The sequence below is a fragment of the Physeter macrocephalus genome, chromosome 12, assembly GCF_002837175.3.
Source record: "Physeter macrocephalus isolate SW-GA chromosome 12, ASM283717v5, whole genome shotgun sequence".
Taxonomy (NCBI): domain Eukaryota; kingdom Metazoa; phylum Chordata; class Mammalia; order Artiodactyla; family Physeteridae; genus Physeter; species Physeter macrocephalus.
In genome coordinates this window covers 13,653,857-13,669,562 of record NC_041225.1, presented here as the reverse complement: position 1 = coordinate 13,669,562, position 15,706 = coordinate 13,653,857, and the positions used below count along the sequence as shown (strand labels likewise).

The 15,706-nt window shown below is 36.4% G+C and overlaps 1 protein-coding gene across 11 annotated transcripts in view; it reads right to left on the bottom strand.

The window, feature by feature from the left end:
• The window catches only part of ANAPC1 (anaphase promoting complex subunit 1), a 119,334-nt gene that overhangs the window by 63,440 nt on the left and 40,188 nt on the right, over positions 1-15,706 (bottom strand). For all 11 annotated transcript variants that reach the window (XR_003682234.2, XR_003682233.2, XR_003682237.2 and 8 more), the window contains exons 18-25: positions 10,476-10,550; positions 8,189-8,457; positions 6,793-6,884; positions 5,842-5,990; positions 3,034-3,112; positions 2,602-2,638; positions 2,450-2,520; positions 345-523 (exon numbers count right to left, since the gene is read on the bottom strand). Coding sequence is in view for 5 of the 11 variants with exons in the window: in XM_028496614.2 (XP_028352415.1) it covers positions 345-523; positions 2,450-2,520; positions 2,602-2,638; positions 3,034-3,112; positions 5,842-5,990; positions 6,793-6,884; positions 8,189-8,457; positions 10,476-10,550 (951 nt within the window). In the remaining 6 variants the exon portion in view is untranslated. The remainder of the gene's footprint in view (positions 1-344; positions 524-2,449; positions 2,521-2,601; positions 2,639-3,033; positions 3,113-5,841; positions 5,991-6,792; positions 6,885-8,188; positions 8,458-10,475; positions 10,551-15,706) is intronic.

The window sequence follows — 15,706 nt, the reverse complement described above, 5'->3', positions numbered from 1 at the left end:
GACATTATGGGCTCTCCCTATGTCCACATAATAATTACAAAGTAGTTAATTACTAACATGGTACAAGTAGGGAATCAGTCATGGTAGCTGCTCTACTGACTCGGCACTTGTCCTGACTCAAGGCACAGAAAGGTCCAGGCAAGACAGAGCATTCACAAAATCTGTTCCCATGTTCGATTTACAATTAATAAGATTTGTCCAATTTTAAACCATATCTAGCATATAATATAAAAGATAATCTGATATATACACTTACAAAAAGACTTAAAGGAAAATGGAGAACATTTCTACTCTGATGTTATTGAGGCTAAATCTGAATATGGACTTTCCATATTGATACTCACAGACTTCCCTTTGGGCAAGTTTCCTTCACAGGCCTGCTTGGAAAGATCCTGACGTCCAATCAAGAGGCAAACAGCTTCTGGCCAGTCTGAAGCAGGCTGCTCCCGACAGTGATAAATCGCATCTCTGATGGGAAGAGCAATTCCAAAGGGAAGAGTTGCCAAGTCTCTTAACGCGAAACCTTGTGGTGAAAGGAAGGGAGAAAATTTTTCACTTAGACTTAACCTCTGTCCCAATTATTCTCTGAGTGAAGTTAGTAAACTCTATCCTAACAAATAAGCAAGAAACTGATTTTATTCATCTTACTACCAGACCAGTGTCTTGACCTCAGGGATTAGTATAAAATTTTGTTTTAAACAAAAAATTCCTAAAAACTTTAAGAAAAAGACCAACAATCCAATAGGAAAACCCCAAAGGACAAAAAGACATTTCCCTAAGAGGAAACACAAATGGTCAATAAACATATGAAAAGATGCTCTATCCAATGAGTGATCAGGGAAATGTAAATTAAAACCACTAGAAAATAAAATTTCACACTCATTTGACAGACACATATTAAAGTCAATCGATACCAAGTGTTGGTAACTATGTAGAGCAACAGTAATTCTCTTCCACAGCCAGTGGTGGTGTATACGGGTCCAACCACTTTGGAAAACAGTCAGCATGTAGAGTTAGGTCCACCCCTACGGTCCATCAACAGACATACAGAAAGTTGTGCACATGGCACCGGGACATAAGCATTAAAATATTCATTAGTAATGTTTCATTATGGCAAAAAAGGGAAGGGAGGAAAGAGCCCAATTGCTATCATCAACAGAATGGATAAATAAGTTGTAATATATTCAAGGAGTAGATCATACAGCAGTGAAAATGAATGATCTTCTGCTACATGAGTCAACATGGATGAATCTTTAAATAATAATATTGAGTGAAGAAAATAAGATAGTAAAAAAAATGTTTATATTTATATCTATTTACATAAAGTTAAAAAACATACAACACTAAGCAATATATGAAGTGATAAAACTCAAAAAAAAAATGACAGAAGGTAATACAAAATTTAGGTAGGGTACGGTACAGGTACTTTACCTCTAGCGATGGGTGTATGAGAAAAGGATGCCTTGCAGGAGTAGATCCACAGGGCTTTCTGCTACACTGGCAATGTTTTATTTCTAATGGTGGGTCACCAGCACATCAATGTTCATTTTATTATTATTCTCTAAATACATTTTATACACTCTTATATGTATACCGTATTTCATTTAAAAAAACTTCAAATCCTCAGGTTAATGAATTTCTTCTGTAATAATTTTCTAAATTTTATAATATTATACATTATTTATTAATATAGAAAGTTGATTACTTATTGAGGTAAAAATGTTACCTTATTTGAGAATAACACTTTTATTAAATACTATGTAATATACAAATGAATAGAACTCATATTTTTCAGCATAAGTATCTCATCTGTAATACTATATGATAATTACTGGAATTGTCAAGGAAGCATACAAAAAAAGAACAGTGAAAAACTAAGTTATTTAGAACAGTCCCTAAATAAGAATTCAGAAACATCCTGTAATATTCATTAAAGCATTACTTTCTAACATACTACTCTATAACATTTTCCTTTTTTACATTTTCATATCAGTAATATTTTTTTTAATTTTAGTTCATTTTTATAGGAAATTTTAGTATTTTACTCAGCTTAAAACCTAAAGGCACAGGCTTAGGAAGAGAGAATAAACTCTTTTCCTTCCTTTCCCTTGTTCCAGGGGAATCTGCCTCTTGGTGCATAAAATCCCTGGCCTGTATCATTCAAAAGCACACCCTGAAATATTTACACATTACTTTTAGATTTTGCCAGAAATACTCATTTCTGATAGCCCAGATATTAGTATAGGGAAGCTGTGAGACTGTCAGGGAAAGGAAGGGGGGCTTGATGGGCCATCATCTCCATCCTGTGGGATCCTTCTATAGAGCGAGAGGCCCTCCCTTTTCACGCCTTCCAGCTCTAGTGAGCTCTGAGGACGCAGGGTCTACTTAGGAAGGAGAGTCCAGGGAAAGGATTTCAAAGACACATGAAAAGTAACAAAGACCACCTTACCTACGTTAGTCATCCAGACGACTAATCTCTCAGCTAGACTAGAAACTGATGTAGAATGCCTGAAACTAAACCTATAAGAGAACAAACATGAAGTTATTAAACATGAAGTTATTAAACATATTGTGTAAAGGCACAATCTGAATAAAAGTCACCTGTTCTCCTCTTGTTCTGCTTGGGACTTCTGTGGGGCTAAAACAAAATGAAACTTTATTTTGATAGTATCCTGGTAAAGAAAACACATAACATGTAGAAAACATTTGCAAATAAAAATTCATTAATAAACAACTGCTAAAAATAATAAGCAGTACTCTGGCAGCCTGGAAAGTATAATCATTTCCCTGGGGCTAAAACAGTCCTTTTTAGGCACACTGAAAATGTAAAATTTGTTAGATTTTAAGCAAACTTGGTCTCTAAAAGTCAGATGTGGACTCCAAACTAAAACAGTGCAATTATGTCATCTCTAAAATGAAGCAAGACATGGCCTCTAAAGTACACTTAGAAAATTTTTAATTTTTTTAATTTCAACTCTGATATCAACATCTATAAAAATCTGTTTGGGCAACCTTAACGTTAGACTGACTTACCTATACTTATTCTGGATAAATACTGTGAGGATTCATCAGAAACAGAACTTTCATCACCAAGTATGTAGAGTGCAATACTCTGCATAAGGAGAAAGTTAACATTATTTTTTAAACTATTGGGGCATAATTACATATAGGAAAATTCACCCACTTTAAATGTACAGCTCTGTGTTTTGACAAATGTTATACAATCATATAACCACTACCACAGTCACGATACAGAATGCCTGCATCACACCAAAAAGTTCCCTGGTGCCCCTTGGAGTCAATCCACTCCCTCCCCTACACCAAGCAGTGGAAACAACGCATCTTTTTTCTCTCCCTAAATTTTGCCTACTCTACAATGTCATGCAAATGGAGTCACAGAACATGTAGTCTTCTGTGCCCTACTTCTTTAACTCAGCACTCCCTTGAGATTCATCCACCTTACTGCATGTATCAGTAGTTTGTTTCTTTTTACTGCTGACGAGTATTCCATTATACAGATGTACCAACCTTTGTTTATCTACTTATAAACTGATTGACATTTGGGTCATTTTTGGTGAGGTACACCCTAACTCTCTACCCCTCTAGGCCTAACCCTTCTCTGCTTCAGCCTTCAAAGTTCTCGTTTGAATACATGCTACTACCACTAAGATCTACGCCTGCAGCTTTTTTTTTTTTTCTGAAAGAAAGTAGCAGCATGATCTTATTAAAATTTCAGCACAATGCTGGAGGATCTTCAAGTCCTACATTCTAAACCAATACAAGCACTGCAAATGATATATTCCTAAAGCTAGTTGACATCATATCTAACAAAGATATGATATGCCTATCTACAAATTGACTACTATTATTTAAGCTGGAGGCTGAACAAGTCTGGCTTATTCATATTTCTCTAGCTCCCTTTTGGGTAGATATAACACTGAGTCTAACCCATTTCAGCAGAGTTGGACAGGACCAATATATCTGGTGATTTCACCTGAATGTTTCCACACAAGCAGCAAGGAATGAAAAAGTTCTGGGATTAAGCTGCTCTTAATACACTGTGAATGTATTTAACGCCACTGAATTGTACACTTAAAAATAGTTAAAATAATAAAATTATTTATGTTTTATCAGCATTTTTTTTTTTTTAAAAAGAAGAATTACCATTCTGCATGTCAATTTCAGAGCCACAGGGGGTTCTGAAGCCTTTCTCAACATGAAGCAAAGCAGAATGCAGAGTAAAGGAAAAGATGGGTGGGGAGCAGGACATTCATACACTCCAGTGACACTTGGGAGAGGAGACAAAAGATCTGGTTCTCCTCTAAGTCTGGGAAGGCTCCATCTCCAGAAAGGTCCACAAAAGACCTGTAGGCAGGCTACTCCAGTCGGGGGACCAAGAGAAAGGAGTGTGAAGGAACTCACCTTTGCCAACACCCTCTGCTTCTATTTGAAGGTCTGATCTTGGATTAACTATGTATTAACAAAATGAATTAATTTTTTTAAATAAAAATTATTTTATTTTTAAAAATTCAAGTAGGAATTTTTGTAGCTATGGAAAAGCTGATTATAAAGTTTAAATGAAAAGGCAAAGGAATTTAAATAGCTAAAACAATTTTGAAAAAGAAAAGTAATGGAAGGAAAAGTCATACTAACCAATTTTAAGACTTACTATAAAGCTACAGTAATCAAGAGTGTGTGGACCACAACAGGGATCAATGGACCAGAATAAAAAGTCTAGAAACAGACCCACAAGAATGTGGTCAACTGATTTTTAACAAAAGTGCAAAAAAGAAAGAGGAGTGTTTTCAACAAATGCTGTTAAAAGAATTGACCATCCAAATGGAATAAAAATCTCAACATAAACCTCACATCTTATAAAAATTAACAAAATGGATCATAGATCTAACTGTAAAACATAAAACTGTAAAACTTCTAGAAGAAAACTGGAGCAAATCCTTGTGACCTAAACAATGAATTTATAGACATGACACCAAAAGCACGATCCATAAAAGAAAAAACTGGATAAACTGGTTTCATCAAAATTAAACATTTTTGCTTCACAAAGGAAACATTAAGAGAACAATGGAACATGACAAACTACAGGAGAGAATACTTGAAATCCACGTATCTGACAAAACCTCCTATCTAGGAACACTCAAAATATCACTAGCCATTAAGAAAATGCAAATTAAAACCACAATGAGATATCACACACATCTATCAGAATGACAAAAATTATAAATCATGACAATACCAAACACTGACCAGGATGCAGGGAAATTGGAACTCTCACACATTGAGGGTGGAAATGTAAAATGGTACATATACTCTGAAAAACAGTTTACAGTTTCTTAAATATAAATATATTAATCTTAAATATACACTTACTATATGGTCATCAATCACACCTCTGGGTATCTACCCTAGAGAAATGAAAACTTTTGTTCACACAGAAAACCTGGACATGAATGTTTACAGCAACTGTATTCATAATTGCTAACAACCGGAGTCAACCCAAATATCTTCAATGGATGAATGGATAAACCAATGTGATATATCCACACAATGTATAGCTTGCACTCAGCAATTAAGTGCAACGAACTGCTGATACAGCAACACTTGGATGAATCTCAAAAGCATGAGGGAATTTTCTGAGGGGGGTGATGGAACTGTTCTGAATCCTAATTATGGTGGTGATTACATGAACTCTACATTTGTTGAAATCCTCAGAGCTATACACAAAATGAAAAAAAAAAGTTAATTTAACTGTATGATAATTTTAAAAATTATACTGAAAGAGAAAAAGAAAAAAACAAGTTCGGCAACACTTTGAATACATACCAAGACTACAAGTCTGCTTCTTTCACAGATGACGGGGAGGTAAGGATAGGGTGGCATTCCTTCACCCTTCAGACAAGAACTCACCCACTGATAAATACTTGGTGGCTCAGAAGTAAAAAATGATGGATGATGCATAAATCCTGTTTGTCCTTTAAAATTAGATAAATGTTTATTAAGATACATTAATACAATACTGTTTTATTCTAAGGGAAGAATAATCAACAATACCTATCATTTGAAAACTATCAGAATAACATTTTTCCATAGTCTCCAAAATGCTTCATGTTTGCTGCCACAGTAACTGACCATATTAATATGTGGAATATAATTGACTAATATTTTATCCAATCCTGGAAGGAAAGTTAGAAAATTCTTGTGTTCAAGGCATATAAAGAATCTAAACAAAAATTTCTGCCCTAACCCTAAAGATGAGAAAACAGACAAGACACCCAGGATTGTGCTCTGTTTTAACAACTGGGCCCCAATCCTGAGTCGCTTTAACTCAGGGTCTAAGACAGTACAGTGGTTATGGAAATGTTCTGTATCTGTACTGTCCAATATGGCAACCACTAGCCCCATGTGGCTACTGAGCACTTGAAACGTGGCCAGTGCAACTAAGGAACTGAATTTTTAATATAATTAACTTAAATAGCACATGGCAGGTGGCTACTAACTGGGCAGCACAGGACAGCAAAGCACCCTTGGCACTGCAAGCGCTAAGCTTTTGCAAGGCAGAAACGTAGGGATGAGTAACATTTTCCCCCTACACTGAAGAAATTATGGCTCACTGCAAGTCAGAGATCAAACACTACAAACTAAAATCTGCCTGGTGGAAAGACACTGCCCCTGATTTAGAGGCTAATGGTAAGAAATATATCCTCTGCTATTCACCAAGAAAAATACAAGCAAATGTCACTACATTGTTCAGAAAACCTTTAACAGCACACTTACCTTGATCAATTGTACACACTTGTCCAGTAGTTCTGACAAGTGTTGGGTAATCTCTATAGTAATGATCTACATAAGCCTCCAATTTTAAGTCCCTAAAACAATAAGAACATATAAAAAAGAAATAACAAGGAAGGTATTATAGCATTTTCCTCCCAAAGAGTTAGAAGGACTCATCAGTTGAACTTTTCAATTAAAAAAATTTACTTATGAGAAAGAAGACAACCAGATCTAGAGCCTCTGTATTCTATTTCTGGACTTTAAAGTGCCCAGTATGACAAATGGAACCCAAACTCCTTTTGCTAGATGAATTTTGTGGATAAAACTACTGTGAAAACACTGTGGTCCATTTTCTCCTCTTTTATTAGCTGTGTGATCGTCAGCAAGTCAACTCTATGAATCTCAGTATTTTTTCTTCTAGAAAATGCAGAAACACCAGTTAACTCACTCTCAAATTTTTAAGATTAAATAAGATAATATGTTTGAGAAATACTTTACAAAATGTAAAACATTTTACAAATGTTACCTGTTTCAGAGAGCCATGATTAGGGTTTGAAAATCATTTCATTACAAAAGTATTTTCATCATAGTAATGATTTGTCATTAAGAGAAACTGACCATCAATTAAATCTGCCATGTCTCAGAAAAGAATTTCAGTATCTCAAGGAAGATAACAGAAATTAGAAAACATACTACAACCTTAACGCAGAGGTTGGCATTTTGATTCAAAGTTAACTTTCTTTATCACCAAGGGTCACAAAGGCTCAAATAACACCTAAGTATGACCTTCCCAGTTCAGTGCCAAACACAAGGTGCTAGAAAGGCTTTTAAAAATATTATCACAACAATCTTATTATGGATCCACTATGAGAGCCTGAAAGACGGGCAAGACCACAGACTGAGACAACAAAGGAACAGCAAAGACAGCCTACGACTAGCAAACGACACCTGTTCTTAGAAACAAACTTGAGCAAGTTTCCTCATCGCTGAAACAGGGATTGTAATAACTACTTTGACAATTCCTACATGTAAATTACAATTTTGTTCGCTGTAAACACTATCTGAACATAGGCATTACTACGAAAACAGCAGGTGTCATTACAGACCTTTCACCACAGTCATCGTGTCAAAATGAAAGCTGAGCAGGTCATCCTCACCGTGTAACACACTCCGGTGTCTTCCCACTCATCGTAGGACAAAGACCAGCAACCCCAGCATGACCCACAGGCCCTTACATAGTGGATACCTTCAAACAATTCTGTGGTTTATAGAAAATGCTGTGGTTTGTTGAGACGGTAGATTTCAGAAATTTATTTACAAGCTTCCTATATGATATTCATGTCTAAGAGCAAGTCAGCTAACGACCTCTTGAAGTTTCTAATCTACAAACAACATTTACCTTGCCAACTGAACGAGAAGTTCAACAAGTGAACGAATTCCTTCTCCCATTAGAGTGTTCAACTTAAGCTCCTCATAGACCAGGTGAAGAACAAAAAAAATTGCAGGTATGTGAGTGAAAAGAAGTGTAGAAGAGTCCAAACTGAGATTCTGTGACAAATCCTCATCCTTCATCTGTGAAACTTCCAAAGGACTCAAACATAAAGATCTATTCAAAAGATGAGACTCAACATTCTGGTGGTAGTCTGAATTTAGTAAATATTCCCAGTCCTGAGAAGAATAAAAAGGATATTAACTTTTTAAATAATCCCTCCTTGTAATGTCATCACTAAAACAGAAAATCAAATTCACTTAAAACAATTCAAGTTCCATTTTCACATTAATTTGTTAAATAATATGAAAAATCACAACGCTGAAAAATTAGAACCAACACTTAAAATAGCTAAGCAGTTTCCAGGTGCCAGCAATAAATATTAAGACAAGCCACCCTTAAAAACCACTTGAAAAAATGTAGTCACGCCCTTTTAGGGAAGAGACTTTGGAAGAAAAATCCTACTACCTAGGTAGAGATTGAGAGAGAAAAATTTAAGATTATCTTAGGCTATGTCTTATGAGCCAAAAGTAGAGAAGGAAAGGTGGGAAGTGTAGAGAGGCAGGTATAAGGACCACTACATTGATTTGGGTTTTAGTAAGAGGAGAGGTCTACTTGTATCCAGCTGGTATATGTATCTTTCAATGTTTATAAGATGATGACGCTAGTAATGTGCCCAACTGTCAACTGAACTTTATATTCAAACTGTGCTACACTTTACAAGTATTAAGTGTGTTTTAGTTTCTACTTGTGATTTATTGTATTGTGCTGAGAGAAGGTGGTCTATGGTTTTGTCACAACTTGGAATTTACTGGTGCTTTTGTCAGGCTTAATACAGTGTGTTATTCTAACTTAAAAACTCTTGGAACAGATATAAAACCATCCATAAAACTAAAAAATTTGTAAGTTAGAAAACCAAAATAAAAAATTCTGCTCACCAAAAGACACTGTTAAGCCACATACTGGGAGAAAATATTCCCAAAATACACATATGACAAAGAATGTCATATCTAAAATATATAAAGAACTTCTACAGCTTAATAAATATTTTTTTAAATCCAATTTTAAAATAGGTAAAACACCTGAACAGAAACTCACACAAACATATGCAAGTAGCTAATAAGCATATGAAACAGTGCCTAACATCATTAGTCATTAGGGAAAGGCAAATTAAAACCTCTTAGAGAAACCGCTTTCCACATATCCAAATGGTTAAAAGGAAAAAGACTGACAGCAAATATCGGCCAACTCATATATTACTCGTCAGTGTTAACATGGTATAACCAGTCTGAGAACCGGCAATGACCCAACAAGTTCACTGCTAGGTATTTAGCCAAGAGAAATGAAAATATATGTCCACAAAGACTTATCACTGAATGTTGGCAGCAGCTTTACACATAACAGTCAAATAACGGAAGTGGGCTAGATATCCACCAGCGGAAGAATGAATAAACAAACTATGGTATATTCATACTACCCACCAATAAAAAGGCACAAACTACTGATATCTGCAACAACATGGATGAATCTCAAAAGCATGCTCAATGAAAGAAACCTTATGCCAAAGATTACATACTATATTCCTTCATTTGTATCAAGTTCTAGAGCTGGCAACGCTAACATATGACAGAATTCAAATCAGTGGATGCTCTGAGAAGAAAAAAATGGTTTAAAATCGCACAAGAGAGCTTTATGGAATGATGGAAATGTTTTGTTCTTGAGAGGAGTGTGGGTTACACGAGTGTGCATTTGGCAAAATTGATCAAACTGCATATTTAAGATCTGAGCATTTCATTTATGTAAATTAAACCTCAATTTTAAAAGAATGTTTTGAAACAACAAGAATACACCCATGGAATCTGATACATTTGAAAACCTAAATTAAAGAAACACTGCCTAAAAAGGCAAATTCTGTCACTTTAGGTGCTCAACTGGCAGTAAAACATCTATAAATCCAAATTTAAATCACACAGCATTATGTATGTTTAGTAATTTTTAGATGATCATTAAAGACAAAAGTGAATAAATAGCCACAGAAAATGTAACAGGTCCTGTCCTTCAAAATAGCTGTCATTCAGTACTAAAATAAGTAAAAGGTGTTAGAAATACACGCAAATCAACAGGAACACTACAAATGTGGGGGACCAGTATAAAACTCACAGATTAATTTTTATTAGCAAGAAAAAACAATGCTTACATCATCAGATCCCGTCTCAGAAGGTCTTGCTTTTTTGGGTGCAATGACTGGGGAAAGTGATCCTTCAAAGTCAAACTGGAAGATAACCCCAAAAGAGAAGACAAAATCATGTAAATTTATCACTGACAAATGATCAACTTAAATGATTCTGAAATCAGTTCTACCAATTATGGAAACTGAGGAATGTCACCAAAACTCACTTTCTCATCTGGAAAAACATGGTATGAAAACCTTTCTTCTAGGATCATTGTGAAGATTAAATGAAATCATCTATGTAAAGCACCTAGTCCAGTGCCTGGGCTCACAGGTACTGCAATGGTAGCTTCCTTTCCTCCCCTACTTCTCTGATGACACAGATCTTCACTCCACTGGTAGAAAGAACAGGACCATTAGCTATACCCAAAATACGCCAAGTCTCAAAGAATCAACCCAGTGTTAGCCAAGTGTCAGAACTTAGCAGACATTTATTTAGAGTCTGTCTACAGTGACAGTCTAACAATTCTATGGCAGAGATGGGTAGCTACTCTCCAAAATCTGTGTTCTCCTCTTTCTCCTGGACCCACAGCCAGGCTATGTATCCCTGCCCCCTCACAGTTAGATGTGGCCCTCTGACAGTGTGATTATGAATGAAAGTAGACGTCACCACTGCCAGGCCCAGTTCATGAAAACCTCCCATTCATGCTCCCCTAGGCTCTTTCCCTTGCATCTAGCGTCAACTCTAAGGCTATCTTTGAAGCCTCACGTTGAAGAAGACAGATGCTCCATCAGCCTGGGTCCCTAATAACCATGAGGCCTGTTTACCTGCTAAATACTGTTATATGAACAAGATACACATTTTTATTGTGTGTGAGCCATTATATCTTTTGAGAGCTTCCTGTTATAATAGTTAGCCTATCCTAATGCAGTTACATAAAAGCAATTTTCTAAAAGTTCAGTCTTATTCAATTCCCTCTGGCATAACCTTTGCCACCTGCTACTTTACACAGACACTGAACTACCAACTAATCAACCATAACCCTATAAATAGCAATAGCTATTTTCCTACACTATAAAAACTTACATATTTATCAATTAATCTCATTCATCTGAAAGTTGATTTCTATATAAAAACTAAGCATAGATAGCAATAATTTTTAAAACTGAATGTTTAAATATAAAACTGCATAAAGTACTTTTTTAAACTGAATAAAGTAATTTAAAAAACTGATCAAGAGAACAGATTTTCTTGTGAAGCATTTAAATAAAACACAGCCCAACTTACACACAATATTATCAAAAAACAAAAATAACAAGAGCAAAATCAAAGCAACAGATGAAATGATAGCTATCTTACCTAAAACTTCAACCAAATATAGCGTACGTGTGTGCACGCACACACGCACATAGTCTAAGTCCCACAGTCAGAGAGAATGTCTCAGCTATGGTTATCAGATTCATTAAGACCTGGAATTATGGGAAAGGACAGTGGAGATTGTCTGATACAGATGCCTCTTTGTGACATATATGGATCTGTCTTATTTTCATTATTTTAATGTCACAGGTTAGCCAATCCTGTTATATAACTCTGTGGACCCCTGACCTTGATCTATCATAACCTGGATATAAAATATTCATTTATCTGCTTTCCCCTAGGACAGTCAATTCCATGAGAGGAACTATCTGTCTTCCCTAATGCGTATTTGAAAAGCCTGGCTTCATGCCTGGCCCACATCAGGGACTCAATATCTATCTTATGAAAATATGAGCATCCCAAAGGACAGAACAGTTAACCCTAGATGCAACCACTCACAGAATGTAAGAACCAAAAAGAAACATCTGGCCCAGTCCTCTCATTTAACTAATTAGTAAATTAAGGAAGGCCCAAAGAAATGCCAAAATCACAGAGCTAGTCATTGGCAGAAATTCGATACTCTACCCTCCACCCTATTACCTAAATGAAAACAAAAAAGAGATATATCTGGACAGGACAAGGCAAAATAAAAACCATTTACCACTGAGGACCATTTCATCCTGAGCTTTGACGGTGAGGACAAAAGACAGCAGGGTTTAACTATGCAGTCCTACAAATAAAAGTCAGAGCTGATCTCCTCGTTCCTTCCTTTAGGGCTATCATGCAATAAGTAAATCAAAGAATCATGTTCTTCTTTACAAAAGAAAAAAAACTGTGGGCGCTCAGTCCTAACCACAACATGGAAACACGAGGGGGCACTGGCTCTCTGCTAGAGAATGGGGCACAGTGATCTGTATTCCTCAACAAGTTCCACAGGACAGTAACATACAAAAACTACAAGAAGCTGAAGTGGACTTATTCATATTGTAGAAATCCTCAGTTTCTGTAAGGCACAATTTTTTCATATTTAATAAAGAATGGAAAAATCTGGAATGAAGTAGCATTCATGCAATTGTTTGGAATAAGAAAATTATCCCTATTTTCCCAGGAAAATTTTTCCCAAGGAAACTGCAGAGGGCGATTCTTTCATATGATGCAACAGACACAAAATGTTAAAAATAATACTTCATTCAGGTGGAAAAGGGCATTCATTCAACAAATGTTCACTAAGCACCCATCTATGCCAGGCACTATTGTGGGTCCTAGAGATAGAGTAGTGAACAAAACCAAACAAAAATCCCTGCCCACACAGAATTTACCTTCCTGTGGGAGGAGAAGAGACACACAAACAAAATAAATAAAATATACAGCATATTATATATAATTAGTGCTAAGAGAAAAAAAGATAAAGGGGATAATAAGGGGGGCATGGAGCGTAGGTACAATTCTACACAGAATGGACAGGGCAGGTTACACTGAGGTGACATCTGGAAAAGGCCTCAGCTTGTCTTGTCTGAGGGAAGTCATTTTCTCCAGGGGTAACAGCAAGTGCAAAGACCCTGAGGCAGGAACATGGTTGGTGTGTTCAGGGGAAACAGTGGGAACCAGTGTGGCAGGGACAGTGGGAGCAAGGCAGGGATGAGCAAGCAGTAAAACCAGACGCAAGAGAAGCTGGCTCGCGTGGTGTCTGCAGGCGTTTGGCTTTTACTGTGTAGGATGGGAAGGCACTGGAGGGTTCTGAGCAGAGGAGTGACTTGATCTGACTTTATTGGACAGGATTACTTTGGCTGCTAGGTGGAGAGGAGAATGAAACAGGTAAGCCATGAAATGCAAGTCAAAAAATAAAAACTATAAATGACCAAAGAGAATTTTAAAAAGCCATTCCCATTTACTTATACAGAAATAACATAATAGTTCTGAGTTGGCAAAGGTTCACCCCACTCAAATAATCAATGTGGTGAAATGGGTTTAAATGATGCTGGTGAAAATGTTGATTGCTTGCACAACTCTTTTTGAACATTACTTCACCTAGTAATCCCCCTTTTAGGGTTCAATTCTTGGGAAATGACTAGAGATGTACATATTTACATATAAAAGAATGTTTGCAAATTACTCATAAGAAAAAAAAGGTTCAACAATGTTCAGTTATTAGCTATTATTAATCATGATAAAACCACATGGTAGCCTATAAAATGAAGGGGGTTTTTGAAGAACTTTTAATGATATGGGAAATTTTCATTGACATCATGTTTATCTATAAAGCAACAGCAAAATGTTTAGAGTGGTTGTCTCTGAGTAGTATTATTTTCCTCTTAATTCCTCCATTTTCCAAATTCTCAGGAAGCACGTATACTTTCATAATTTTAAAAAAATGATTTTTTTAAATGGATTTGCTGATACAAAACTAAAATGTATAGACAAGTACAGCTGAGTTACCTGGAGAAAGGTAAGTGTGTTCTACAGTGATTTCTTCAGAGTGACCCTGCAAGGCTGTCCTGGGAGTGATCTCCAGAGGCAAAAGGAAATCACCAATACTGAAGACACTACCCTGATTTTGTAAATAACCTACTAAGGGCCTGGAAGAAAGTTTCTAGGGAGGGAGATGAGGAACGCAGCTTTGTATAATTAGCAGACTAGATACTTAGGCTAAAGCACTTTAAATCTCCTTCAAATCAAACCTTCCTCCTCACAGACCAAGCAACTGTGTGTGAAAACACAGTCTGGGCTTCAGAAAAGAACATTAAGCCATGAGTCAGAAGATACAATGAAGGCCCAGTTTTGAGCAAATCTCTAGTCGGTGATTTCTTCGTGATTCAGTTTCTTCATCAACAAAATCAAGACTACTACTACTAATCCAGGCATAACTTATAGCCATTTTACAAAGATGAAATGAGAAATAATAGCCAAAGTGCTTTACCATATTATGAAAATGCAATAATTCTAATTACTAGTAAAATGTTATTAAATATTAATGATATTTGACTTAAAAGGTATAGATACAATAAGCCTTAACATTATTCCATTTCACTGAATGAGGTATGCCCGTTAATAAACTGATATGTTACATACTCTGAATACTGCACAACCGATTATGCAAACATCATTGGTGGATTTGTTTTTTGGTTTGGTTGCTCTCTTCTTTCTTTCTTTTTTACTACATTTTTAAAATTTTTTTAATAATTATTTTTTATTTTAATAACTTTATTTTATTGTATTTTATCTTCTTCTTTCTTTCTTTCTTTTTTTTCTCCCTTTTATTCTGAGCCATGTGGATGACAGGCTCTTGGTGCTCCAGCCAGGCATCAGGGCTGTGCCTCTGAGGTGGGAGAGCCAAGTTCAGGACATTGGTCCACCAGAGACCTCCCAGCTCCACGTAATATCAAACGGCGAAAATCTCCCAGAGATCTCCATCTCAACGCCAAGACCCAGCTCCACTCAACGACCAGGACCAGAAAGCTCCAGTGCTGGACACCCTAAGCCAAACAACTACCAAGACAGGAACACAACCCCACCCATTAGCAGACAGGCTCCCTAAAATCATAATAAGGTCACAGATACCCCTAAACACACCACCAGACACGGACCTGCCCACCAGAAAGACAAGATCCAGCCTCATCCACCAGAACATAGGCACTAGTCCCCTCCACCAGGAAGCCTACACAACCCACTGAACCAACCTTACCCAACGGGGGCAGACACCAAAAACAACAGGAACTATGAACCTGCAGCCTGTGAAAAGGAGACCCCAAACACAGTAAGTTAAGCAAAATGAGAAGACAGAGAAACACATAGCAGATGAAGGAGCAAGGTAAAATCCCACCAGACGTAACAAATGAAGAGGAAACAGGCAGTCTACCTGAAAAAGAATTCAGAATAATGATAGTAAAGATGATCCAAAATC